Here is a 24,061-nt window from a genome sequence, read left to right as displayed (position 1 = left end):
GATGTTTCAGGGGGGTGTGGCATAGTCTTAACTTTGATTAAGAATATCTCTTTGGATTTGAGACTTCAGTCTTTGTAACTTCACAGATCTTCTTTATGCACCAAGAGATTGAAACACTCCAAAGAGAAAGAAAAAATTTAAATTGCATCATATGACCCCTTTAATAACAGAAACATGACTCTACTACTCTATTAGATTCACAAAACATTCCCAACTGCCACATTTGTCTTAGAAAAACAAAAGAATATTTAAGTTTGTTTTGTTATTTTTAAAAGTGACAGTTGTTAAAGCAAAACTTTAGAATTAAATGTATGAATGTTCTTTAAAATCACAACAGTCAGCTTGTCTTAAATGTTCATAAGAATGATTTTTTGGTATTTTCACATATTAAACATATGGCAGCATAACACTAATTACATGTACATTTTACTTTAATAAAATACCATGTAAACTCTTAGTCATTAATATCTCTCACATTTTACATCGGTAAATTTTAACCATATATTTGTTTACTCTTGTTTTTTTTAAGCAGCAAGCACTTGCTGCTTAAAAAAACAGGAGTAAACAAATATATGGTTAAAATTTACCAATTTAAAGTTTGAGATATATTGTATTAGATAAGGAAATAATATAGTATATCAAAACTTGTTTTATAATCAAGAAAAATATGATGTTAACCCTTTGATCTTTTGAACATTTCTGCAAGTAACTAGAATGAATGAAGTTTGCTTTGTCATACAATTGTCAAAAAATCTATAAACTTGGAAACGCCATCTGAAAATGTAATGAACAACTGTTCCATAGATTTCGCTATTTGCATTGTCCAAGTGTTTACTGCACAATATCAACACTTTTACCTAATTAAATTAATTTGCAATTTCATTGTTTTTAGGTTTATTCTGTAATGTTACTTTAAGTATTTTCACAAAATAGAAAGTTTCCTTTAAACTGCAAAACTATACATGAAAAAAAAAGCTGTTCAGAAATCGTTTTTCTGACATGTTCTTTTTAAATATTCAAATGAAGCATTATCCTATTTAAATATACATTTGCATACATTTCCAGAACAAAAATCTGAACTTTGGATAAAGCCAGGTTAAAAACTCTTTGATTTGGGTGACATATTAAAGGTTTTTCTTTTCTCTTTTTATTTTTGCATAAATCATAAAATACTGTAATAAATGCCTCAATAAAATACTTCAGAATATACATTTGAACAAAAAAAAAAAAAAAAAAAGTTTGGTGTAAATGATACAAATATGGAATGGAATTGAAATCTACAGACAATAATAGTTCAATTAACACTTGAATATTGAAAACGTCTGAAAGTTGTTATGGATGCATACTAGAAAAAAAAGGTTTTGCTTGTAATGTCTAGGCTTAATGTTTTTGTGATTTAAGTGTTTCTGCACTAGTGTCGTGCACTTCTGGCCTTTGCATCTCAAAATATCAGTGTAATGTAATGCTCATCAGTTCAGTTTTGTCTCTGTGATCTGCTGAACATGTGTGGACTTCAAGGACAGAATTCATCATCATAACAACACCATACGCCTTTATTAATTTTCATCAAGCATTTCAGTCTCACACACAGAGCAAACATGAACGAAATACAAAACAACTTCAACAATAAAAACAAGTTTAAAAAAAGACGAGCTCAAACGAGGGACTAGAAAAACTCCAACTCAAACTACTCGATGATGACGATGATGAAGTTGAGCACCTACACAGAGGCCTGAAGGCCTTTAAGGGTAGTTGGGTGTTTTTATTCATCCTCCTCTAAAGCATTTTACAGTGGCATATGTACAGATACAGTATTTTACAGCACACTCTCAGTAGCTTGTGTTTGATTGGTCTGATGTGAGTAATACATTGATATGCGGTCTGTGCTATATGTGCTTGATGTGAGTGTGGCGAAGGATCTGGCTTTACTAAGGCCTTTGTGGATCCATTGACTAGATCCAGATTAAAGCTCCTCCTGCAGTGGAAAGCACTTTGCTGGAGTTTCAGCTGCTGTTATTGCAGTGCATCTACCAGAGGGCAGGAGTGGGAGCGGATGTCGTTGTGTTTGTGTTGGGCCTCGTCCAGGTCCAGCAGCTGACCGTTGACCCACACGTCCATGCAGCCCGTGTAGAAGGCTGACACTGGAGTGGACACTACAGAAACATCTGCACAAACAAACATCATCAGGAACAGATCGACATATAAACCATCTGTAGATTCACTCTGAGCCATAATTCACATTCACCAGAGGCTGGACAAAGCAGCTTTGGTCAGCAAATAAAACCCTAAAGCATTGGCCAGTTTGCTGGTCACATTATAAGGAACTGCACAGTGAAGTGAGACTGATTTGTGGTTCAAATTCTATTAGGCACGTTTTAGGATCATTTGCAGATCGTTTTACAATTCTTTTGCAGGAAATAAGCCACAGCTGAATTTGCACTGGTTCAGGAAGAGAGAGGAAGAAAAAAAAATAGAGAAAAATCACATTGATGCATGTTATATTTTATTATTACATTCAAAAATAATGTAAAATACCAGAAAATAAAAATTATTTCAAACATTATAAAAATGTTTTTTTCCTCTCACAAAAATGTTTTAGTTCCTCTCACTACGCAACAAATCCTTTAAATGTAACTACCAGTATATAAAAGTATATAGCAAACATAAATTATAGAGGAATTTATTGTAAATAGCAAGCCTACACTATTTTTTTTTTCAAAGCAATATTGAAACTTCTGGCATATGGGAAATGTGTTTTGCAAATCAACTTGATGTAGCTCATGTGCCTCTCTCAATCAACACCAGTGGTGGACGAAGTACGAAGTACTTGAGTAAAAGTACTAGATTTTTTTATGTACTTAAGTAAAATAGTACCGAAAGATAGATTTTTCAATTTTATATAGACTTAATTTAATTTAATATAAGTAAATATTTTGTATAATCCTACTGCTCAAAATATCTGGGATTTTCCCAAAATAACCACTATATGGAGTCAAGATATATTTTTGTACTTGATATGGACTACGTTGACGAGAGTAATGTTCACTGTGAAGCTTACACTGTGATGTACCTGAGAGAAAACAGATGACCATCTGGTTTTCACCAGTAAGAAAAAAGTATTTTAGAGTTTGTTGTTTTACAGAACATCACAGTTATATATGACATGATAATAAGGCCTGAAGTTAGGAAGAACATTTTAAGGAAAATATTATTATATTTTCATTATGATTTTTTCCTTCTCAAACCTTGTCTGTGGTTTAAAAACACCCCTGGCCAAATGGGATGCATCTCTTCCCCTCTTTGATAATTACTGTATTTACCATGTTGTGAACATCACATCCTTTCTTTTTCCCCAGATATAATGTAGGTGGTTGAATAAAAATATTTTTTATCTATTTATATACAGAAATATATAAATAAATTACCTCAATTTAGCACCAGCAAGCTTGTTAGCTAGACAGTTAGCATCAGCTAACAATATTTACTTATTTCCTGTATGGTTATGAATAAACATTTATATCGGCTACTCGGCTAGTTAATCCAGTCAATATAAAAATGTATACTGTTTATAAACAATATAATAATAAACAGACATCATCTAAGATCTCCCGGTTCTTAATTGTGAATTCAGTTCACTGGAGACTCACACTAAACAGTTCATTTGATCGGTGAGTTGTTGACTTTAGAACAGCTGCAATCAGCTCATTCTAATTCATAAAATAATAATTTGGTGCGATTTGTTATCTGATTTAAAAGGTTAATTGAAAAGACTCAGCAGCATGTCGGAGCATGTGGTATATTATAAGGAGTAATGATATGTTTTATGAAATGTAGTGAAGTAAAAAGTACGATCTTATGTTTTGGAATGTAGTGAAGTAAAAAATAAAAGTTACTCAAAATAAAACTACTCCAGTGAAGTTGAAATTTGACAAATTTTGAAAACATGACAGTGAAATTTACTTAAGTACAGTAACGAAGTAAAGCTACTCCGTTACTGACCACCACTTATCAACACCAACACAAATGTTTTGTGTGCTTGATGTTAATTGCATTATATCAGTCATATCATGTTTCAAATCATAAAAACATAGCGTATTAAAATTGCCAGATTTTATAGAAAATGTTTTAAACTGCAAAATTAGCATATTAGCCTCCAGTTAACAAAAAATTATCTAACGATCTTACAAACAAAACTAACAAAGAACTTGAGACTGATGTAAACTGAAGCGAGACTAATGTGAGACTGAAAAGAGACTAATATGAGACTAATTTGAGACTACTCATATAAGAGTATGATGTAGGGGTGTAACGGTACGCAAAAATCATGGTTCGGTACGTACCTCGGTTTTAAAGTCACGGTTCGGTTAATTTTCAGTACAATAAGGGAAAGAAATGCAAACATTAAACTGCGGGTTGTTTATTACTATACACTTTTTTTTTTAAATACATTTTAATAAAATATATATAAAATTAAAATTGAATAAGAAATAGATAAAATACTCTGTCTCAAACCAATATCATATAATAAAATATAATGAAAAATATAAATAAATAACTATGATTACAGTGCAGCATTACCAATCCCAGTTTGTAAGCCTGCTTCACCAGAATTGTGCCTGACGCGGCGCTGGCACGCTGCTGCTGCTGTAGTTGACATAGAGGGAGACCACCGACAGACCAGGCTCTTGTCTTCATGACAACAATATCTATACTTCATGTTGAGCATAAATATAAAGCCTACTGATAAAGGACACCGTCAACAGTATTGACGGCAAAATAGACTATGTTTGACAGGTGCAATATTTGAAAATCGATAATTTATTTTTTAAATTACATTTATATCTGAATTTATGTCAACCTATAGACTTTCAAACATAAAAGTGTCATGAATTAATATGTATTTGTGTACAAAATGACAAATTAACATATTTTCCTCTTCTATTTTGCCTGCAAACGCTTCCAACATGCTTGCTCGTCGCGTGAAAAACAGGCGTCGGTTCTATTTCTAGCCTGCACACGTTTTCCGAATCTCATGCAGGCACTCTGCAAGCTCTAACCTGTTAACATGGGAGCCAAATTAAAAACGGACACGCCACGCAGCTGAGACGCTTGCGCCACGCATCCAGTGTGTCGCAGCCTTAGAATCAGCTGCAGGGTGGGATTTGCGCTGAACGCGGAGACTTCCGCCACTTAATATGTTCGTTTGGAAACACGAAAATGTACTTATGTTCTGTGCACAAAATACTGCATTCCCTCATTCGGTACACACGTGCACCGTACCGAAAGCCCTGTATCGAAACGGTCCGGTCCGAATACACGTACCGTTACACCCCTAGTATGATGTGAGACTAAAATGAGACTGCTGTTCTTATATGAGACTGATATGAGACTAAAGTAAGACGGCTGTTCTTATATGAGACTGATGTGAGACTAAAGTAAGACGGCTGTTCTTATATGAGACTGATATGAGACTAAAGTAAGATGGCTGTTCTTATATGAGACTGACGTGAGACTAAAGTAAGACGGCTGTTCTTATATGAGACTGATATGAGACTAAAGTAAGACGGCTGTTTTATATGAGACTGATGTGAGACTGCTGTTCTTATATGAGACTGATGTGAGACTGCTGTTCTTAGATGAGACTGATGTGAGAGTAAAGTGAGACAGTTGTTCTTATATGATACTGATTTGAGATGGCTGATCTTAAATGAGACTGATGTGAGACTAAAGTGAGATGGCTATTCTTAAATGAGAATGATGTGAGACGGCTGTTCTTATATGAGACTGATGTGAGACTAAAGTGAGATGGCTGTTCTTATATGAGACTGATGTGAGACTAAAGTGAGACGGCTGTTCTTATATGAGAGTGATGTGAGACATAAGTGAGACGGCTACTCTTATATGAGCCTGATGTGAGATGGCTGCTCTTAAATGAGACAGATGTGAGACTAAAGTGAGACAGCTGTTCCTGTCTGAGACTGAATTGACATGGCTGTTCTTAAATGAGACAAATGTGAGACTAAAGTGAGACAGCTGTACTTATATGAGACTGATGTGAGATGGCTGTTCTTATATGAGAGTGATGTGAGACATAAGTGAGACGGCTACTCTTATATGAGCCTGATGTGAGATGGCTGCTTTTAAATGAGACAGATGTGAGACTAAAGTGAGACAGCTGTTCCTGTCTGAGACTGAATTGACATGGCTGTTCTTAAATGAGACAAATGTGAGACTAAAGTGAGACAGCTGTACTTATATGAGACTGATGTGAGATGGCTGTTCTTATATGAGACTAATGTGAAAATAAATGGAGACAGCTGTTCTTATATGAGACTAATGTGAGATGGCTATTATTATATGAGACTGATGTGAGATGGCTGTTATTATATGAGACTGATGTGAGGCTAAAGTAAGATGGCTGTTCTTATATGAGACTGATGTGAGACTAAAGTGAGACGGCTGTTCTTATTTGAGACTGATATGAGACAGCTGTTCTTATGTGAGACTGGTGTGAGACTGAAGTGAGATGGTTGTTCTTATATGAGACTGATGTGAGACTAAAGTGAGATGGCCATTCTTATATGAGACTGATGTGAGACTAAAGTGAGATGGTTGTTCTTATATGAGACTGATGTGTGACTGAAGTGAGATGGTTGTTCTTATATGAGACTGGTGTGAGACAACTGTTCTTATGTGAGACTGATGTGAGACTAAAGTGAGATGGTTGTTCTTATATGAGACTGAAGTGAGATGGCTGTTCTTATATGAGACTGAAGTAAGACGGCTGTTCTTATATGACACTAATGTGAGACTAAAGTGAGACGGCTGTTCTTATATGAGACTGATGTGAGATTAAAGACGGCTGTTCTTATTAGAGACTGATATGAGACTAAAGAAAGATGGCTGTCCTTATATGAGACTGATGTGAGACTAAAGTAAATGGCTGTTCTTATAAGAGACTGGTGTGAGACTGCTGTTCTTTTATGAGACTGATGTGAGACTAAAGTAAGACGGCTGTTCTTATATGAGACTGATTTGAGACTAAAGTGAGACAGCTGTTCTTATATGAGACTGATGTGAGACTAAAGTGAGACGGCTATTCTTATATGAGACTGATGTGAGATGGCTGTTCTTAGATGAGACTGATGTGCGATGGCTGTTCCTAAATGAGACAGATGTAAGAATAAAGTGAGACGGTTACTCTTATATGAGACTGATGTGAGACTGATGTGAGATGGCTGTTCTTATATGATACAGATGTAAGAATAAAGTGAGACGGCTGTTCTTATATGAGACTGATGTGAGATTAAAGACGGCTGTTCTTATAAGAGACTGATATGAGACTAAAGAAAGATGGCTGTCCTTGTATGAGACTGATGTGAGACTAAAGTAAGATGGCTGTTCTTATATGAGACTGATGTGAGACTGAAGTGAGACGGCTGTTCATATAAGAGACTGGTGTGAGACTGCTGTTCTTATATGAGACTGATGTGAGACTAAAGTGAGACAGCTGTTCTTATATGAGACTGATGTGAGACTAAAGTGAGACGGCTGTTCTTATATGAGACTGATGTGAGAGATAAGTGAGACGGCTGTTCTTATATGAGACTGATGTGAGAGATAAGTGAGACGGCTGTTCTTATATGAGACTGATGTGAGATGGCTGTTCTTAGATGAGACTGATGTGAGAGAAAAGTGAGAAGGTTGTTCTTATATGAGACTGATGTGAGATGGCTGTTCTTGGATGAGACTGATGTGAGAGTAAAGTGAGAAGGTTGTTCTTATATGAGACTGATGTGAGATGGCTGTTCTTGGATGAGACTGATGTGAGAGTAAAGTGAGAAGGTTGTTCTTATATGAGACTGATGTGAGACGGTTGTTCTTATTTGAGATTGATGTGACAAAGTGAGATGGGTACTCTTATATGAGACTGATGTGAGGCTAAAGTGAGAATGCTGCTCTTATAGGAGATTGATGTGAGACTAAAGTGAGACTGTTGAGAGACGTTACCTGGAATCCCTCCTATAAAGGTGCTGTATGAGGACGTCAGATTGAGAGCGTCTATATTCTCCACCAGCTCTGTATGAGCTAGCTGTCCATCGACCTGCAGTAGGGAGCTGTTCCCGAACACAGTCACGTTGACAGTGTGTGTTTGAGAGTCACACAGGTTCACTGGGACACTGGCTACCACCACATCACCGAATGACACCAGCACGTGCTGCAGGTCACAGATTAACATCAGATACAACTGATGCGTCAGACCAGACAACATGTTAAACATCAGCATCTCATTCACACACACACCTCGGTCCACTCAAGTGTTCCTGGATGATAGTCCGACAGAGAGATGGAGAACGGGACCCTGTCCTGATGAACCAGAGCAAACAGGACACCCACAGAAGAGGCGGGACGCAGGGTCACATGCACACTGAGCATCTGATTGTCCCCTAAAGGAAGCAGGTTAATTATCATTAACTAAAACCATTTACAAAACATCTTTGTTACTGGAAAAAGAAAATGAATGTTAACTGAAATAAAACATACAAAAAAACCATATAATTTTTTTTTTAATTTAAAGCTAGTTGCCATAGTTCTCATTTTCATTTAATTTAACTTGATTTACTATCATAAATTTACTAACATAAATTAAAAAAAAAAAAAATTAAAAAAAAAAAAATTAACTAAAACATATTTGAACACAAAAATGTACAATTACAATAGGAAATATAAAAGAGAAAAAAAAAACAGAAAGAAAAAAAAATGCTTTAAAAATGGTTTAATCAATCACCCAATAAAACCACAATAGATTAACTAAAACTAAACTATTACAAATATTTTGTGCAAATTGAAATAAAAAATATTAGATGACAAACTTAAAAGGAAATTTGAAATTTTGCTTTGGGAACAAACTAAATATATTAGTTATAGTATAGTACATACATATAGTACTAAAATTACTAAAACAAAATAAAAATAAATTAAAGCTAAATAAAAATATATAAGAAAAGAAAATAATATAATAATAATAAAAGTGACTTAAGAAATTATCAAAATCACTAAAAGTAAAACAAATTAAAATGAATTAATGAAAATATAAAAATAAAAGCTAATTCAAAATATGAATATATATCATAATTGTCATATAAATCATATTAAAACCTCACTGACACACCATGGCTGTGATTGAAGTAGGCGAATCCGTGCCCGGGGTAGAAGGCGCTGTGGTCCTCGATGGCGTAACACTGCATGCGCTCGTTGTGCCGGATGGTTTCCTGAATGGGTGTGTCCTCACCAGTTAACCAGCGCCAGTCCTTCATACAGCCGTCCAGTCGAGGGTTAACCTACGAACACCAGGATCATGAACACATAAAGAGACAGAGCATATTCAGATGTTTATATTCAGTTTGTTTATCTATTTCATTTCTTCTGAACCATTTCTACACTAATGGATTTGAGCTCATGAAGCTCACCCTGCTGACCAGGCCGTCGTCTCTGAAGGGGACGCCGCCCACCGTGAGGTTGAGCTCATGCAGGCCTTTATTCATGGTGAACAGATCTCCGTTCACTGCGATCTTCATCACCGCCTCCCTGTCAATCTTGATGATGAGGCTCCGCCCCTGTTCCTCAACTGATATCTAAGTGGACCAATGAGGAGAGAGCAGAGCTCCATTTGTTTCTATAGCAGTTTATATAATACAGATAATTTCAAAGCAGCTTCACAGTGATAAACAGGAAAATAACAGTGTTAATATTTTAAAATTGGAAAAATAAGAGAGAACAGAATTGGTTCCTAATCCTGGTCCTGGTTTCTTTTATCTGACACACTCAGTTCAGTTCACAGAGCTCTCTCCTAATGAGCTGATGATCTGAATCCAGTGCATAAAATAAGGGAGACATGAAAAATATGCAGAATGTGGGGCCCCGGGACCAGGATTAAGAACAACTGTGCTAGCCAAACTAGAACCTGCATCTCACATGAGGTCAATGTGTCATGTGTGACCTGCTTTGTGTCTCGATCGTGTGTCTGTTATAAGCGTGACCCCTGCAGTGACCTCTGACCTTATGCCACTGGCCGTCATTGACCTGCGGTCCACTGCTGGTCACTCGACTCACGGATCCATATTTCAGCTGCAGTTCCAGCTTCCCATGATGCATGACCAGAACAATCCAGGAGCTGTTCAAGTGGCCTCCGGCAAAGAAGATCACACCTTCGGGGTCGTAGGTCCTAAGGTCAAACTCTGCCGTGAATCTGAGAGGAAACAGGTCAAACTCGACATGAAATTACAGTGATCTTACTGCTGCAATGCTGATCCTGAAAACCGTCCCGTGTGCTCACCCGGTCTGGACCCTGCGGCGGAAGCGCAGCCGGACCACAGGAATCCCGCTAAACATGCGTCCGAGGTACAGTGAACGAGAGTTCCTCTTCATGTCCAACGACTGATGAAGACTGATGGACTTCAGACACAGAGAGGAAGAGGAGCAAAATATTTTCACAAACTCAAATAATTAAGCTGAAGATCTGCATTTAAGACTTCTTAAGACCAAGTAAAGAGAATTAAAGGAATAAAAGGGAACACAATACATCATGATCTCTAAATGTAAATAACACTTCAGAATTTAAAAATACAATTTATAATAGATCGCCATTTCTTTTTCAAAAAAAAAAGAGGTAACTTACTGTACCTTCTAATCACATTGCAAAAAAGTGCTGTTTAGATATTTGTATTGGAAAAGAAGATGCATACATCCCAAAATATTCATCTTTTGAAGTGAATTTATGAATTCATCATAAATTTATGAAGACTTTCTGCTCTGATTTAGGACATTTTTTAAGACACTGACAAAATAGCTAAAAATAACTAAACAAAACTAAGTCATTTTCAAAAAACAGAAATGCAAGTAAAAGTAAAAGTACAACCCACCAGCATTATTGTAGTATCACTGAGATATTATAGTAATAGTTGTTATTTCAAGAAATGAAAATGTTTTAATGATTTTATTTCAGTTTCATATTTAGTTAACCTTGCTACTCTCCTGCTGAAAATAAAGATAAAACTGAAACTAAACAAAAAAGAAACATACTGTACCTAACAGAATAAAATCTGGTTAAACTATGAAGAGGTAAAAAGAGAACGTCTGATCTCGCTACTAATCTCGCTGTTTGTAGTTTTGTGCAAAGTTTTGTCAAAACAAAGTTACACATTTGAAATGTGTTCTTTAAAATAAAATATGATACTACTGAGATCTTAAAATCATAATCTTCAATATTAATGATTTAAACAGTAATTAATAACATTATAAATGTCTTTACTGTCACTTTCTATCAATTTAATTTGTCCTTGCTTAATGAAAGTATTATTTATCTTTAAAAAAGAAAAGTATATACGTATATTTATTTGTGATCCAAAGGTGAAGTGGAAAAAATATAGGATCTAAAGTATATTTTAAACCTAAACGTCTTTCAGATTGAGCTGTTACTAATCAAATGTAAGTTAATGAGTGTCTCTGATCATATGATTATTAGTACAGTCGATTTCCTGCTATTTGGAACATTCTCACATATGTTCCCTCCCCTTGTCTTCATGATGGTTTAAAGATCAGTGTGTGTGTGTGTGTGTGTGTGTGTGTGTGTGTGATCACCTCACAGCTCCTGAGATCTTGTCCCAGTCTCTTCCCATGCCGTCCATCACAGTAGCAGCGGAAACTTCCTGGCGTGTTCACGCACTCTTCCTCACACACATCCGTCACACACTCGTCCACATCTGACAGCAACAATAGGATCACTTCATGAGTTCAAACAGAGCTTACCAAAACACACTAAGCATCATCAGAACACCCTGAATGTGCTCGGCGTCTCAGCAAACACACCCAATCCTTACATTTATCAACATCAAATGAACATTTTCACTTCTCATTAATAAAAAAAAACACATTAAACCACAATTTGAGAGTTTCATTCTTAACCCGCTCTGTGTGTCTTTTAGATTCAACAAGAAGTGACCTGAAGTGAACACACATATAATCTTTCGGATGACTAAATACACGCTGACATATACAAGATCAGGAGGATAAAATAGTGAACATGAATCTTCTGTTGAATTTCCTGTGGAAATATTTAACTCTGATTGCAACAATGTTCAGGGCAATGATGGGAAGATGTTTAAATAGATGAACCACAAATAAGCAAGAAGAATTTTCCTTGGTCAACTGTTTAAAAACTGAAGTGGATCTGTTGAGCCGTTATGTAACCATTTTCCTCTCAACATTTCTGACTAGGTGAAAGGTCACAAAAACTAAAAGAGACTGAGGCGTCCTGTGCTGTGACAGAGACATATGAGTGAGTGCAGGAACATTATGATGAAATGATCAACTCCTTCAGACATCACAATCAGACCAGGGTTATTATACTTAACTAAAACTAGAACCATAGAAGAACATATTTTCTTACTTGAAATAAATGTTAGCTGAAAAAACAAAACTAAAAAAAATAATTTTATTATTTCAGCTATTTGCCAAAGCAAAATGTCTCACTTTCAATTAGTTTAACTTGACAATACCTAAAACTCAAATTAAAATGAAGGAAAACTACATAATTTTTTTCTTTTGTTATCAAAACTAATAAAAATGACAAAAACTATTAAAAATTGAACTAAAATAAAAATGAAAACCATCATTCTTATTTTCTCCATTTCTTATTTTCATTTAGTTTAACATCCTGTTAACTCACCTACACAGCTTTTGGTGATGTTGTCATACAGGAATCCCTCCTCACACAGACAGTCGTAGCTGCCCTTGAGGTTTGAGCATTGTGCGGATCCACACACATCTGGAGTCTCCACACACTCGTCCACATCTGTGGAAGGACCAGAGACACAGTCACATGTTCTGCTGATGAGGCTCTGTTCATGTGTCATACAGGTCACACAGCCAGGGCACTGCTGGACGATCGGGTGAAACGCTTTCGCTTCTCAGAATGTGATCATAAATTAGATGTTCTGCAACTAAAGTCATTTTACTATGACAAATAATCTGGGTTTTCTTTCAGATTTCATTCTGGAGGAAAAAGTCACGGCAGCTGTGAATAAAATGTCACATTACAAACAAGATCGACAATGATCAACCAATGCCTGAAAACTGACAAGAATTTCAGAAAGTTTTCATCAATCCTTAATATTATATTTCAATATTATATTGCAGCATGTGCGCAGACACAAATCATACGTTGCTGACACCATGCTGTATGCCAAGGGTGTCGAAAGGCTTAAAGGAAAAACAGGGCACAAATTGTATAAATTAATTATAAAAATAAGATTAAACTAAATAAATAAATAAAAAGATTAAAAAAATATAAAAAATAAGTTGGATTAAAATAATTTGATTTAAATAAAAAATAAATTTCAAACAGCACAGTACTATAATGAGAAGTGCAAATCATAATGTTAAAGATACTGTGTATATATATATATATATATATATATATATATATATATATATATATATATATATATATAAATAACTGTCTTTTACGTTTTTAAATAATTGCATTTGGACTGCAGTACTCTCATGTTCACAAAGCTAAATTTGAGTAAAACCCAAGTTAAAAATTGTAACCACATAATAAAATAAATACTTTTTAACACTATTTCGCCCTAATATGATGTCAAAGTATGCCAATATCCCAGTCTACAGAAGTAATGTTTGTTGACGTCCTCCACTCCAGATTTTCCAGCTCCGCTGCTCTCACTCACCCAGACACTTGTGGTGACCCGACAGCTGGTATCCGTGACGACAGGAGCAGTGGTAACTCCCCATGGTGTTATTACAGTCATGCTCACATTTGTTGTTCCCACTGCTGCACTCATCTACATCTGCAAGCCACACAAACACAAGTGCACCGTTAACCAATCAGGAAGAGGTCGAGTGATTGGCTGGAGCTGCGCTGGTGGGCGGAGCTCTGGACGTCCTGGCAGAGAGTCGCTCAAACTTTCCTCTGAACATAAAGAGACTGTGAATGAATCATCAGAAACATGAATGCGGCTCTGTGCAGCGAACGACGCTCCTTCATCGGGTTCAGTGACTCACAGCGGACCAGTGCTGAAGAAAAAGTCTACAAAAGAAACGGCTAAAAACCTGGCTGCCAGGATGTAGTTGCTAAGGTGTTGTGAATGGTTGTTAATGCACTGCTGTGCAGTTGCTACGGTCTTCCGAGTGATTGCCAGGGTGTTGCTATGTGGTTAATGAATTGTTCTAATTGGCTGTTAACACACTGCTGTGCAGCGTCTAGAGTCTTCCGAGTGATCGCTAAGGTGTTCTAATTTGCTGCTATGCAGTTGCCATCGAGTTCCGGGTGATTATCCTAACAACCATATACCAATGGGTGTTGCTACATGGTTGCTAAGGTGTGCTAACTGGTCACCATGTTACTATGTAGTTACTAGGGTGTTCTGAATGATTGCTAGGGTTATTGCAATGAAGTTGCTATCATGCAGTTGCTAGGGTATTCTGGCTGATTCCCCGGGTATTGCTATGTGGTTACTAAGGAGATATGTGTTGCTATACAGTTGTGATGTTGTTCTTTTTGTTGCTAAAATGTTCTAATTTGTTGCTATGTGGTTGCTAAGCTGTTCTAATCGGCTGTGATCACGCCACTGTGCGGTTGCTGGGGTTGTTGTGGGTGTTTGTCAGGGTATTGCTATGTGGAAGCTAGGGTGTTGCAGGTGGTTTGAAGGGCATTAAAATGTGGTGCTAAGATGTTCCGAGTGGTTATTTGCACACTGGTAGGAACTTGCTATGGCTTCACTAGATGGCTGCTGCATTAGAAAGGTGTTTTAATAATTCTTTACTTAGCAAACAAGAAAAATGTCTCACTGCATTATACACTGCTCAGCTCATGCTGACTCAGACACCGCTCCAGAACATGATGGATGATCCAGCAGGGTTCAACATCTACTAGCACAACCTGTGCTACTATAGACCTTATGTAGCTCCGCCCCTTTTCACTGTTGAGTTGTCTTCTGTGTTCCAGTATATACTTCCATAGGCATGGTCATATAAATGTATGATTGAACCGCTCGTTTTAAAATCGTACTGGTCTATTGACATTTGTTTTGTTATGACATCTGCTTTGAACATTGCAATGCACACAATAACTTGTTAACTCTATAAGTAAATCCACTTCACCAACTAATTACTCTTCAAGAGCTTTAAAGTGCTAGAAATAGATGTGAAATACTTGAAAGTCATTGAAAAGTGCTTGAATTTCTCTCTCAAAAGGTTGTACAAACCCTAAAATAAATAATGTAATAACATTAGACTCTTTCTGCCACAACAGCATGGTTATATTTAATGTTTCTACTTCTGGTGTTCTACGTCAGCGTTGTTTGATCTATTTCTAACAGAGAGTTCTGTGCAGAATTCAAATGCTTCTCACTGGATCTCACAGCGCTGTGCAGTGACAAGTGTCGTGAGATCAACCTGATTCTGAGTAAACCTGTTCTGAGCTCAGACCGTTTTGCTTGTGCTGCTCACAATTATTTATCAGAGCTGATAAACGGTCTGTGCTGCTTTACCATAATCCCCCCCACCCTAGATATACATTTTTTAGCTTCATGACAATTAATTCGAATTTCTAATTTTCTTGTTGACATGCCAGTTAACATTTACAACACTGTTCTGCTAAAAATATGAATACAAGTGAATACGCAAATTCACTCCTTGCCAGAAGGTGGCGCTTGTGGAGCAGCAGAATTATAGCCTTTATGTGATAAAGTAAACACTACATTATTACAGGCATTGTACTGAGCTAATAGTATACTGACATGTTCACAGAATAGCTCTCGTGCTAGGCTTCTTTACTAGCACACTGTGCATTCCCACAAACACAAACACCAGTGTGGGGAGAACCTAAACTGAACCATTGACTACATAATATGAGCACGGCGTTGATGATAATGAGTGTGTGAGTTTGTTAACAGAATGCTGTTGTCATTGCTGCCACAACTCTCATATTTACTAATAATTATTTGAAAAATATAATTTACCTGCAGCCAGTAGGCCCCTCTCAAGTGAAGGCCCCTGGGCTTCAGCTCGTTGAAGCCCATACATTAATGTGGCCCTGCACACTGCAAAGCTCAAATGAGTACCGTTTTCGCTACGCTTTTATATCATTTGCTGTTTGATGATTCTCATATGCAACAGAAATGGCAGCGCTTTTGAGTTGGGCAACGCTCACAAAATTTTGGCACGCCAGCAGAAAAAATCGGTTGCAGTCTGGAGCCCTGATGCATCATCTGATAAGAGCACAGGTCAGCAGAAGAGCAGCAAGGACAGGAAGTGCTGCATCACAGCATCAGTTTCCATTCACATCTCCAATGACATTCAGAGCAAATCCGTCAGAAACAATAAGTTGTTACAGCAACACTCTGTGATGACAGATAGAGATGTTCCAGATGATAAAACGAGACGTCTTCAAAAAGATACTGATTCAGTTCAGATACTGTCTGTATGAATTGGATTTTCACTTAGTTTTAAAATTAAATGAGCAGATCCAGAGAATAATATGAACCAGTATCTTTAAGCTGAATGCATGTGTCTGAAGAGCTGATGTGTGTTTGTACCGTTCTCACACTTGACGCCACTCCATCCCGTGAAACAATGACATTGGAATTCGCCCTTTTTGTCCTCACAGCGCACCGTCCCATAATGATTGCAGGGGTTTGGGGAACACTGGTCTGGAATGTCTGTGGGACAGAGAGAGAGAGAGAGAGCAAAGTAAAACCACAATGAGTCACAAAACACATTCTGCACTTCTCTAATGTGATGTTTGAAACACATCAGATATGAAATCCTATATGCTTTTCCTGTAGTGGTAACCTAACCCTAACCTTTTATCCAAAGCTTATACACAAATTACGAGTACAATAAGCGATTCATCATAGAGACAATGAACAGGAATTGCTAGTAATACTATGTTTCAGACACAGTTAACCAGCATTAAATGTCTGTGTGAAGTACTTTAGAAGTACTTGTGAAGATTTTAGAAAAGCTGCATCACTACAACAGCAGCCTATTAGGTAACACTTAACAATAAAGCTTTTTAAAAGCATTTGTTTGAAAAACAACTCATAATGTATTAATCTTTAAAAATAACAAATTATTTCAACATTTACTTCTACATTAATCAAATCAAAAGTTTCATCTGATAATATTATTTGATGTCCCTGAGCTAACATGAACTGACATTGAACAGTGGTATTTTTAAGAATTAATGTTAACAAATATTAAAAATACTGTGACAGACGTATCGCACAACATATTAGATCTTTGGAATCTCAACATATGTGTCATGTAATAATGTCTAGTCAAGTCACCTTAGTTTATATAGCGCTTTATACAGTACTGGTTGTGTCAAAGCAGCTTTTACAGTGTCAAACAGGAAAATAGTTTGTCAATAATGCAAGAAGACCATAACAAAGAGTCATTTTTCCAGCTAAAGTCAGTGATGTCATCATCATCCAGTTCACCTCTCTTCTGAAAGTGTCAAGTCAAGTGTCCCCAACTAAGCAAGCCAAAGGCAACACCGGCAAGGAACCAAAACAACATACTCAATATTATTATGCATACGTACATACATTATAATAATGCTGTGTATATTAGCTTTTTTCCATATATTATATAATTGTTTAACACATTGGTCAACAGTTGTTTTTAATTCTGTTTTACTGTAAAAATAAATAAATAAATAAATTATTAATTATTAGTTGAATTAACAATTGTTAAGTAATTAGATCTTCTAGTAAAGTGTTACTGTTGGTTTTTTAACTAACATCCCACATGGTCTAGATGATGTCAGCTGAAAATGCAAGTCATTTTAGAGATACAATTATTTCATTCAGCTGAAAGATTATGAGAACATTAGTTTTTCTTTATAAAAATGTCACTGATGAATCATTCAAAATATAGAACATGAATTAAAGCAGTAAATGGAGTCAATGTTGTGCTTTAATGCTTTCAGCTATTTTACAACTCTGTCTTTGATGCGTTTGCTGACGGTGCATGAGCAGCAGAGGCACGTCTGACCACAGAGAAAGAGAGAGAGAGAGAGAGAGAGAGAGAGAGAGAGAGACAGACAGACAGTCAGAGCGCAGAGATGCAGCATCTCTCTCTGACTCAGGGCTTCTGCTGGACCCAGACCAGCCAATCACAGCGCAGCACGAGGCGCCCTCTGAATCAGCAGAATTGAGTAGAACAGGACGAGCCTCCGGCAGACGTCATGAAGATCGTCACACACACACACACACACCAGAGGGGCTTCACTCATTCAGATGCTCACACACGCTTCATTTACTGAGCGACGGGATGAGAACGAGAAGAGCGCAAGAACATCTCACCATGAGCTCTTTATGTTGATATGAACACAGATCACTACTTAACGCACTCCAGCACTGAAAACCACACACTGACAGAAAGAATGATAGACAGACAGACAGCTAGATAGACAGACAGAAAAGGATAAAAAGACAAGCCGGTAGACAGACTGATTGATGGATATGTAGACAGATAGACAATCAGACAAATAGAGACCGAACAAACAACAGGACTGATAGATGTACAGACAGACAGACTCACTGTGGACGCAGGTGATCAGATCCTGTTTCTTCTTCTCAGAGTCTCCAAACTTCTCCATACATGCTAATGCATTAAAGAGAATCAAACATCTCCATCAGGAACTGCAGACGATTCAGCAAATCCTCAATTCAATATATATATATATATATATATATATATATATATATATATTATTCAATATATATATATATATATATATATATATATATATATATATATATATATATATATATATATATATATATATATATATATCATTCTAACGAAATGTGAAATGTGAAGTGACATTCAGCCAAGTATGGTGACCCATACTCAGAATTTGTGCTCTGCATTTAACCCATCTGAAATGCACACACACAGAGCAGTGAACACACACACACACACACACACACTGTGAGCACACACCCGGAGCAGTGGGCAGCCATTTATGCTGCGGCGCCCGGGGAGCAGTTGGGGATTCGATGCCTTGCTCAAGGGCACCTAAGTCGTGGTATTGAAGGTGGAGAGAGACTCCCCCCACCCACAATTCCGTCCGGCCCGAGACTTGAACCCACAACCCTTCGATTGGGAGTCAAACCCTCTAACCATTAGGCCACGACTTCCCCAAACCTTAACCTTCACTATAAAACAATCACAACACATAGAAAAGAGTTGAAACACTGCAGGATACTCACCCTGATACTTTGGGTAGAAATATTCCTAAAAAAGACAAGAAGTCATGATGAGAAACTGACTGACTATGAACAATATAACAGGTTTTGCTCATGAATGAAGGTTGATTATGAAGACACATGAGAACTGCACAGACGGTCCATGACTGATGACTGTTTCAGATGTGTTCTTGTCCTGACACGTCGAGCTCATATTTTGTCTTACATCAGGGTGGATAATGCATCTTGTCTCATGTTTCTGAGATGGAATGAAGGACACACACACACACACACACACACACACACACACACACACACTGCAGAGATATGAGGTGGAGTAAAACTACAGAAGACTTCAGTCTGATTGTGCACATTAATATCCCTGCAGTATTTAATACAAAACAATTAATGGGAGCAAATTATTAGATGTGTGACCCAAGTGACCCCTGATCTTCACATGAGCTAATTGATGTCATGTCCTCTGTATATCGCAGACCTTAATTTAGCTTCACTGTCCCACATGCAGTGGCTCTGGGTAAGTTGATAACCAGCTGACTCACTCACTCACACACACTGCAGTGGAAATCTGCAGCGTCAGAGAAGCAGGTCGCACACGCTGCCACTGAATAATACTGCATGCAGGGAGTGGAAATCCAACATTTCTGACACGCTGCACGCAAGCCTCCCAGAACGACCTTCTTTACATCTCCCTTGATTCACCTGGCCTCATTTCTTCTCATTTCGTTCTCAGGAGAGATGCAAATAAAGTTGATTCCAGAATTTCTCATGGTCAAGCTAATAATAGAAAGTATTAGACCGCAGATGTCATCAGAATCTTTCATGCTTCCCAAACATTCCCAATCCTTATTTACAGACCAGCGGGATTAAATCTAATCAGCACATTCATGAGAATGACGCGTCAGACATGTGCCGCCAGACAGGAATTCATTCTGTATCAAAAACACATTCCAGGCTCAGCAGTACATAAAAGCAGTGACACGCCCCTCAGGGACCAATCAGAAAGCACACAGACCGGCTCATTTGCATATCAGATCCCAGAGGAGAACAGCCTGTGTTTGAGGAATCATATTTTGCAGGGTTAATGCAGGGTTATTGATGTGAGTCAGGTGCAGTGCACTGAGTCATGGGAATACATGACAGTAATAATAGCATCAATGCAGGATGCAATGATGGAAAGAAATTATGTTTCAGATTTATATATTCATATTAGTATGATTGATGTAGTTCATATCTTCATATGGCCAGACTGTGAGATCGCTGATTAATGATATTATCATGCTAATTTATTTAATTATTGAAGTTTCATAGCCAGAGAGTGAACCAACTCCTAATGTTAATGCATGCTAATAACTACACCTTATAGCATATAGATGTCATTGTCATAAAATATTTTTTTATAATACTGAATTTGTATTTAACATGATAATTTAATATTTATTTATTATTTAAATTACACGTTACTAATTTTAATGCTTATATTTACTCAGTTATTAAAAAAGCAGCTACTGAAAACGAGCAAAGAATATTTATATAATAGAAGAACAGTATAAAGCGTAAAACAGTATACAGTATAAACAGTAAAAAAAAAACTTGCGTTATAATCAGTGAAGCTATCTGTACTGTATGATTAATTCAGTACAGTACTAATACAGTACTGTGTGATTAACACAGACTCATATACTAACATCGCACGACCGTCTGATTTTTGTTGTTTATGATGACAGAATTAGCCAGAGCAGAATTCAGTCAATGAGCGCGCACTAAACAACAAAACTCTGGTGTTTCAACGATGACTCATCTGAACGCCTCTGATTGGCCGCTGCATTCATAAACTCAACGGAATCGTGTTTGATTGGTTATAACGCACAACACTGTAAAAATGCATGAAAAGAAATATGATGGAACAAATAAGCCTTAATATTAATCAGATGATAATACTAGCCTGATAGTAGTAATAATAATAATAATAATCGTCTTGATGTTGTCAAAGGCATCAGCCACAGGTGATTTCTCTTCTATCGGCACAACTTTAATTCATAATGTTATTATTACATATTTGCACAAATTTAACACTATAGCGTTTATTCAGCAGTAGTTTGGTGCAAGCAGTCATTGACAAAGAACAACTAGAAAACTGGTATTTTACAGTCAATTATCTTTTGACAAATTAGGCTTTGTGGTTATTTACTAGTTCTAATGACTTTACAACAACTTTATTTAACTGATAATGACGTTTTAAAGCCAGGTGCTGTATAAATGTGACAGCCTTCATTTCAAATGAATCACTGCAGCCCTACAACAGACTATACAGTGCATACTAATTAGGGAACAGCACAGAATTATTAAAGGTCAATGAGGATGAAAGATCACATCAAACATTGGCTGGAATCCAGCGCATCTATTAAAAAGAGTATTTGAGGCAGCAATGGTTGTAATTCTCTTACCGTCTCAGGGTCATTCTCAAACACTTCTCTCGCCTCCTCTTTACTGCATCTCTCCTCCACACACTCCCTCTCCAGATGACCCTGCTTGGTCTCCTCGAACACCTGGTACGCCCTCCGGTGTCTGCGGAGAAACTCGTTCGCCTGCCTCGGCGGCACGGACACTGAAAACGGCAGAAACTCTCAACTTCTGCGTCTGGGTGACCTGATCACACTACTTTGTGCGTCACTGCACGGGAATAACGACTTGTTTCGCGTACTTACACTGTGTGGAGCAGCCGATACACAGTAGGACGAAGCAGCAGCTCGACACAAACTCTCTCATGTTGATTCTGCGTCAAACTTTCGCTCGTTCTGGATCAGAATCCTGAGCTGAGCCGCCACATTCAAACGAGGACTCGAGCGTTTCTGCAGCACATTCAACTCTCTCTCTCTCTCTCTCTCTCTCTCACACACTCTCTGTATTTTGCCCTCGCCCCCCCCTAACAAAACGTAAGCGGCAGATTCGTCGGTTTATTGGTGAAAGTTGCAGCTCGTTCAGGGAGTTCCCGATGCAGAATTATTCTCCGCAAGAGCAAATCACTGCAGTGCATACTACATAAGCACCGGGAAAAGATCCATTTAAAGCGGTAGATCACCGGGAGAAAAACAAATATTATCATCATTTACTCGCCCCATCATGTCCTTCAAACCTCTATATCTTTATGTTTCAGTTGAACACAAATTGAGAAGCTTTGAAGAATGTTCAGGCTGCTCTGTTGCACACAATGACAGTGAATGGGGACTGGAGCAGTTGAGCATGTAAAGACCCCAGGGGTCTCATTTATAAACGTTGTGTACGCCCAAAATGGAATGAAGTAAACAATGATTTTAAAATCTGTTATCATTTCGATATACACATTTACATTAAATATTCCACTCTTGTCAATGGAAATAATCACTGAAATTACATAAAGTCATTAGAAGTTTTCCTGTGGCAATAAATATAGGCTAAAAATAGCTAAAATATGTTCACCTTATCAGCAAAACTGCATAAATGAAATTTGATTCAAATTGTTCAAAATAATTGAAGTACTATGTGGCCAGTGAAAAGAATAAGATCAACTCCAGCCTAAAATATTTATCTGAGAACTATTTTAAACCATTTCGTTTTTATGGATTTTGATATATTTGTGCTAAAACATAAGAATACTGGATGATTTTTAGCGATAAAAATCGTGTATTGCACAAATGGAATTTATATTACTTCTCTTATATTTCCTTGATGTCTTGTACCTTTACAGTGTTAAATATGGTGTCACGTGGATGGGAATATGGATGCAAATGATATGCAGATGAGGTTATGCATAGTAGAACTTGTTGTAAGCTCCATATATGGTGATCTCGGGGAGGAGTCGGGGTGGAGATGCACGTATGCACAATCTTCCTCTGACTGGGATTTATAAAGGGATTTTTGCGCCGGTTCTGGCGTATGCATGGTTTTATAAATCTGAAAACTTTTGTGCGTATACAAAATCTAGCATTTTTGCATACGTACACTTTTAGGATTAAATCTACAGAGAGTTTTATAAATGAGACCCCTGTTCTTTCATAAATTTCTCAAAACGGAACAAAACTTTTGGGGAAGTCGTGGCGAAGTAGTTAGAGAGTTTGATGCCTAACCCTAGGGTTGTGGGTTCGAATCTCGGCCCGGCAATACCACAACTTGGGTGCCCTTGAGCAAGGCACCGAACCCCCAACAGCATAAATGGCTGCCCACTGCTCCGGGTGTGTGTTCACACTGTGTGTGTGTGTGTGTTCACTGCTCTGTGTGTGCACGGATGGGTTAAATGCAGAGCACAAATTCTGAGTACTGGTCACCATACTTGACTGAATGTCATGTCAATAAAAAAAATAAAAAAAAAAAAAGTCCTGTACTTTTAATCAGTTTTTAAAGTTTTATAATGCTAGGACAAAACATTCTTAAAACTTATAAATATTTGATGTATATTTTCATAACAGTAAAAGAAAACATTCGTAGAATATAAAAAATAAACATTCAAATAATGTTATATTTTGGGTGAAAAAGTTAGCAGAAAATGGTAAGAAATGCTTTTGTAACCTTTAAATAACATTATAATCACAACAAGAAAACTAGACATTTTAACGTTTTAGAAACATTTTAAAACAATTTAACAAAAACCTAACTTTGTTACCTGGGTAAATGTTACTACTTCAGAAAACATCCAAAAGTCATGTTTCCACAATGTTTGCAAAATGATAACATGGAATGTTCCCTTAAAGTTTGCATAACAAAACAAAAGAGTTTTTAAAATGTAAAAA

At 37.0% G+C, this 24,061-nt stretch overlaps 1 protein-coding gene across 1 annotated transcript; it reads right to left on the bottom strand.

The window, feature by feature from the left end:
* Positions 1-1,532: 1,532 nt before the first annotated feature.
* On the bottom strand, positions 1,533-22,197 carry gas6 (growth arrest-specific 6). Its single transcript, XM_026254808.1, has 15 exons — positions 22,004-22,197; positions 21,743-21,903; positions 19,302-19,326; positions 18,628-18,690; positions 16,617-16,739; positions 13,749-13,868; positions 12,728-12,853; positions 11,641-11,762; positions 10,337-10,455; positions 10,060-10,249; positions 9,471-9,635; positions 9,173-9,341; positions 8,305-8,447; positions 8,011-8,218; positions 1,533-2,165 (listed from the first exon to the last, which is right to left on the bottom strand). The coding sequence occupies exons 1-15, from the start codon at positions 22,062-22,064 to the stop codon at positions 2,014-2,016; spliced, it is 1,947 nt and encodes a 648-aa protein (XP_026110593.1). The 5' UTR covers positions 22,065-22,197; the 3' UTR covers positions 1,533-2,013.
* Between the last annotated feature and the right edge of the window lie 1,864 nt (positions 22,198-24,061).

This window comes from Carassius auratus, chromosome 1 (genome assembly GCF_003368295.1).
Source record: "Carassius auratus strain Wakin chromosome 1, ASM336829v1, whole genome shotgun sequence".
Classification (NCBI taxonomy): domain Eukaryota; kingdom Metazoa; phylum Chordata; class Actinopteri; order Cypriniformes; family Cyprinidae; genus Carassius; species Carassius auratus.
Note: the sequence above shows the minus strand (reverse complement) of the source record. Positions and strands in the feature narration are given on the sequence as shown.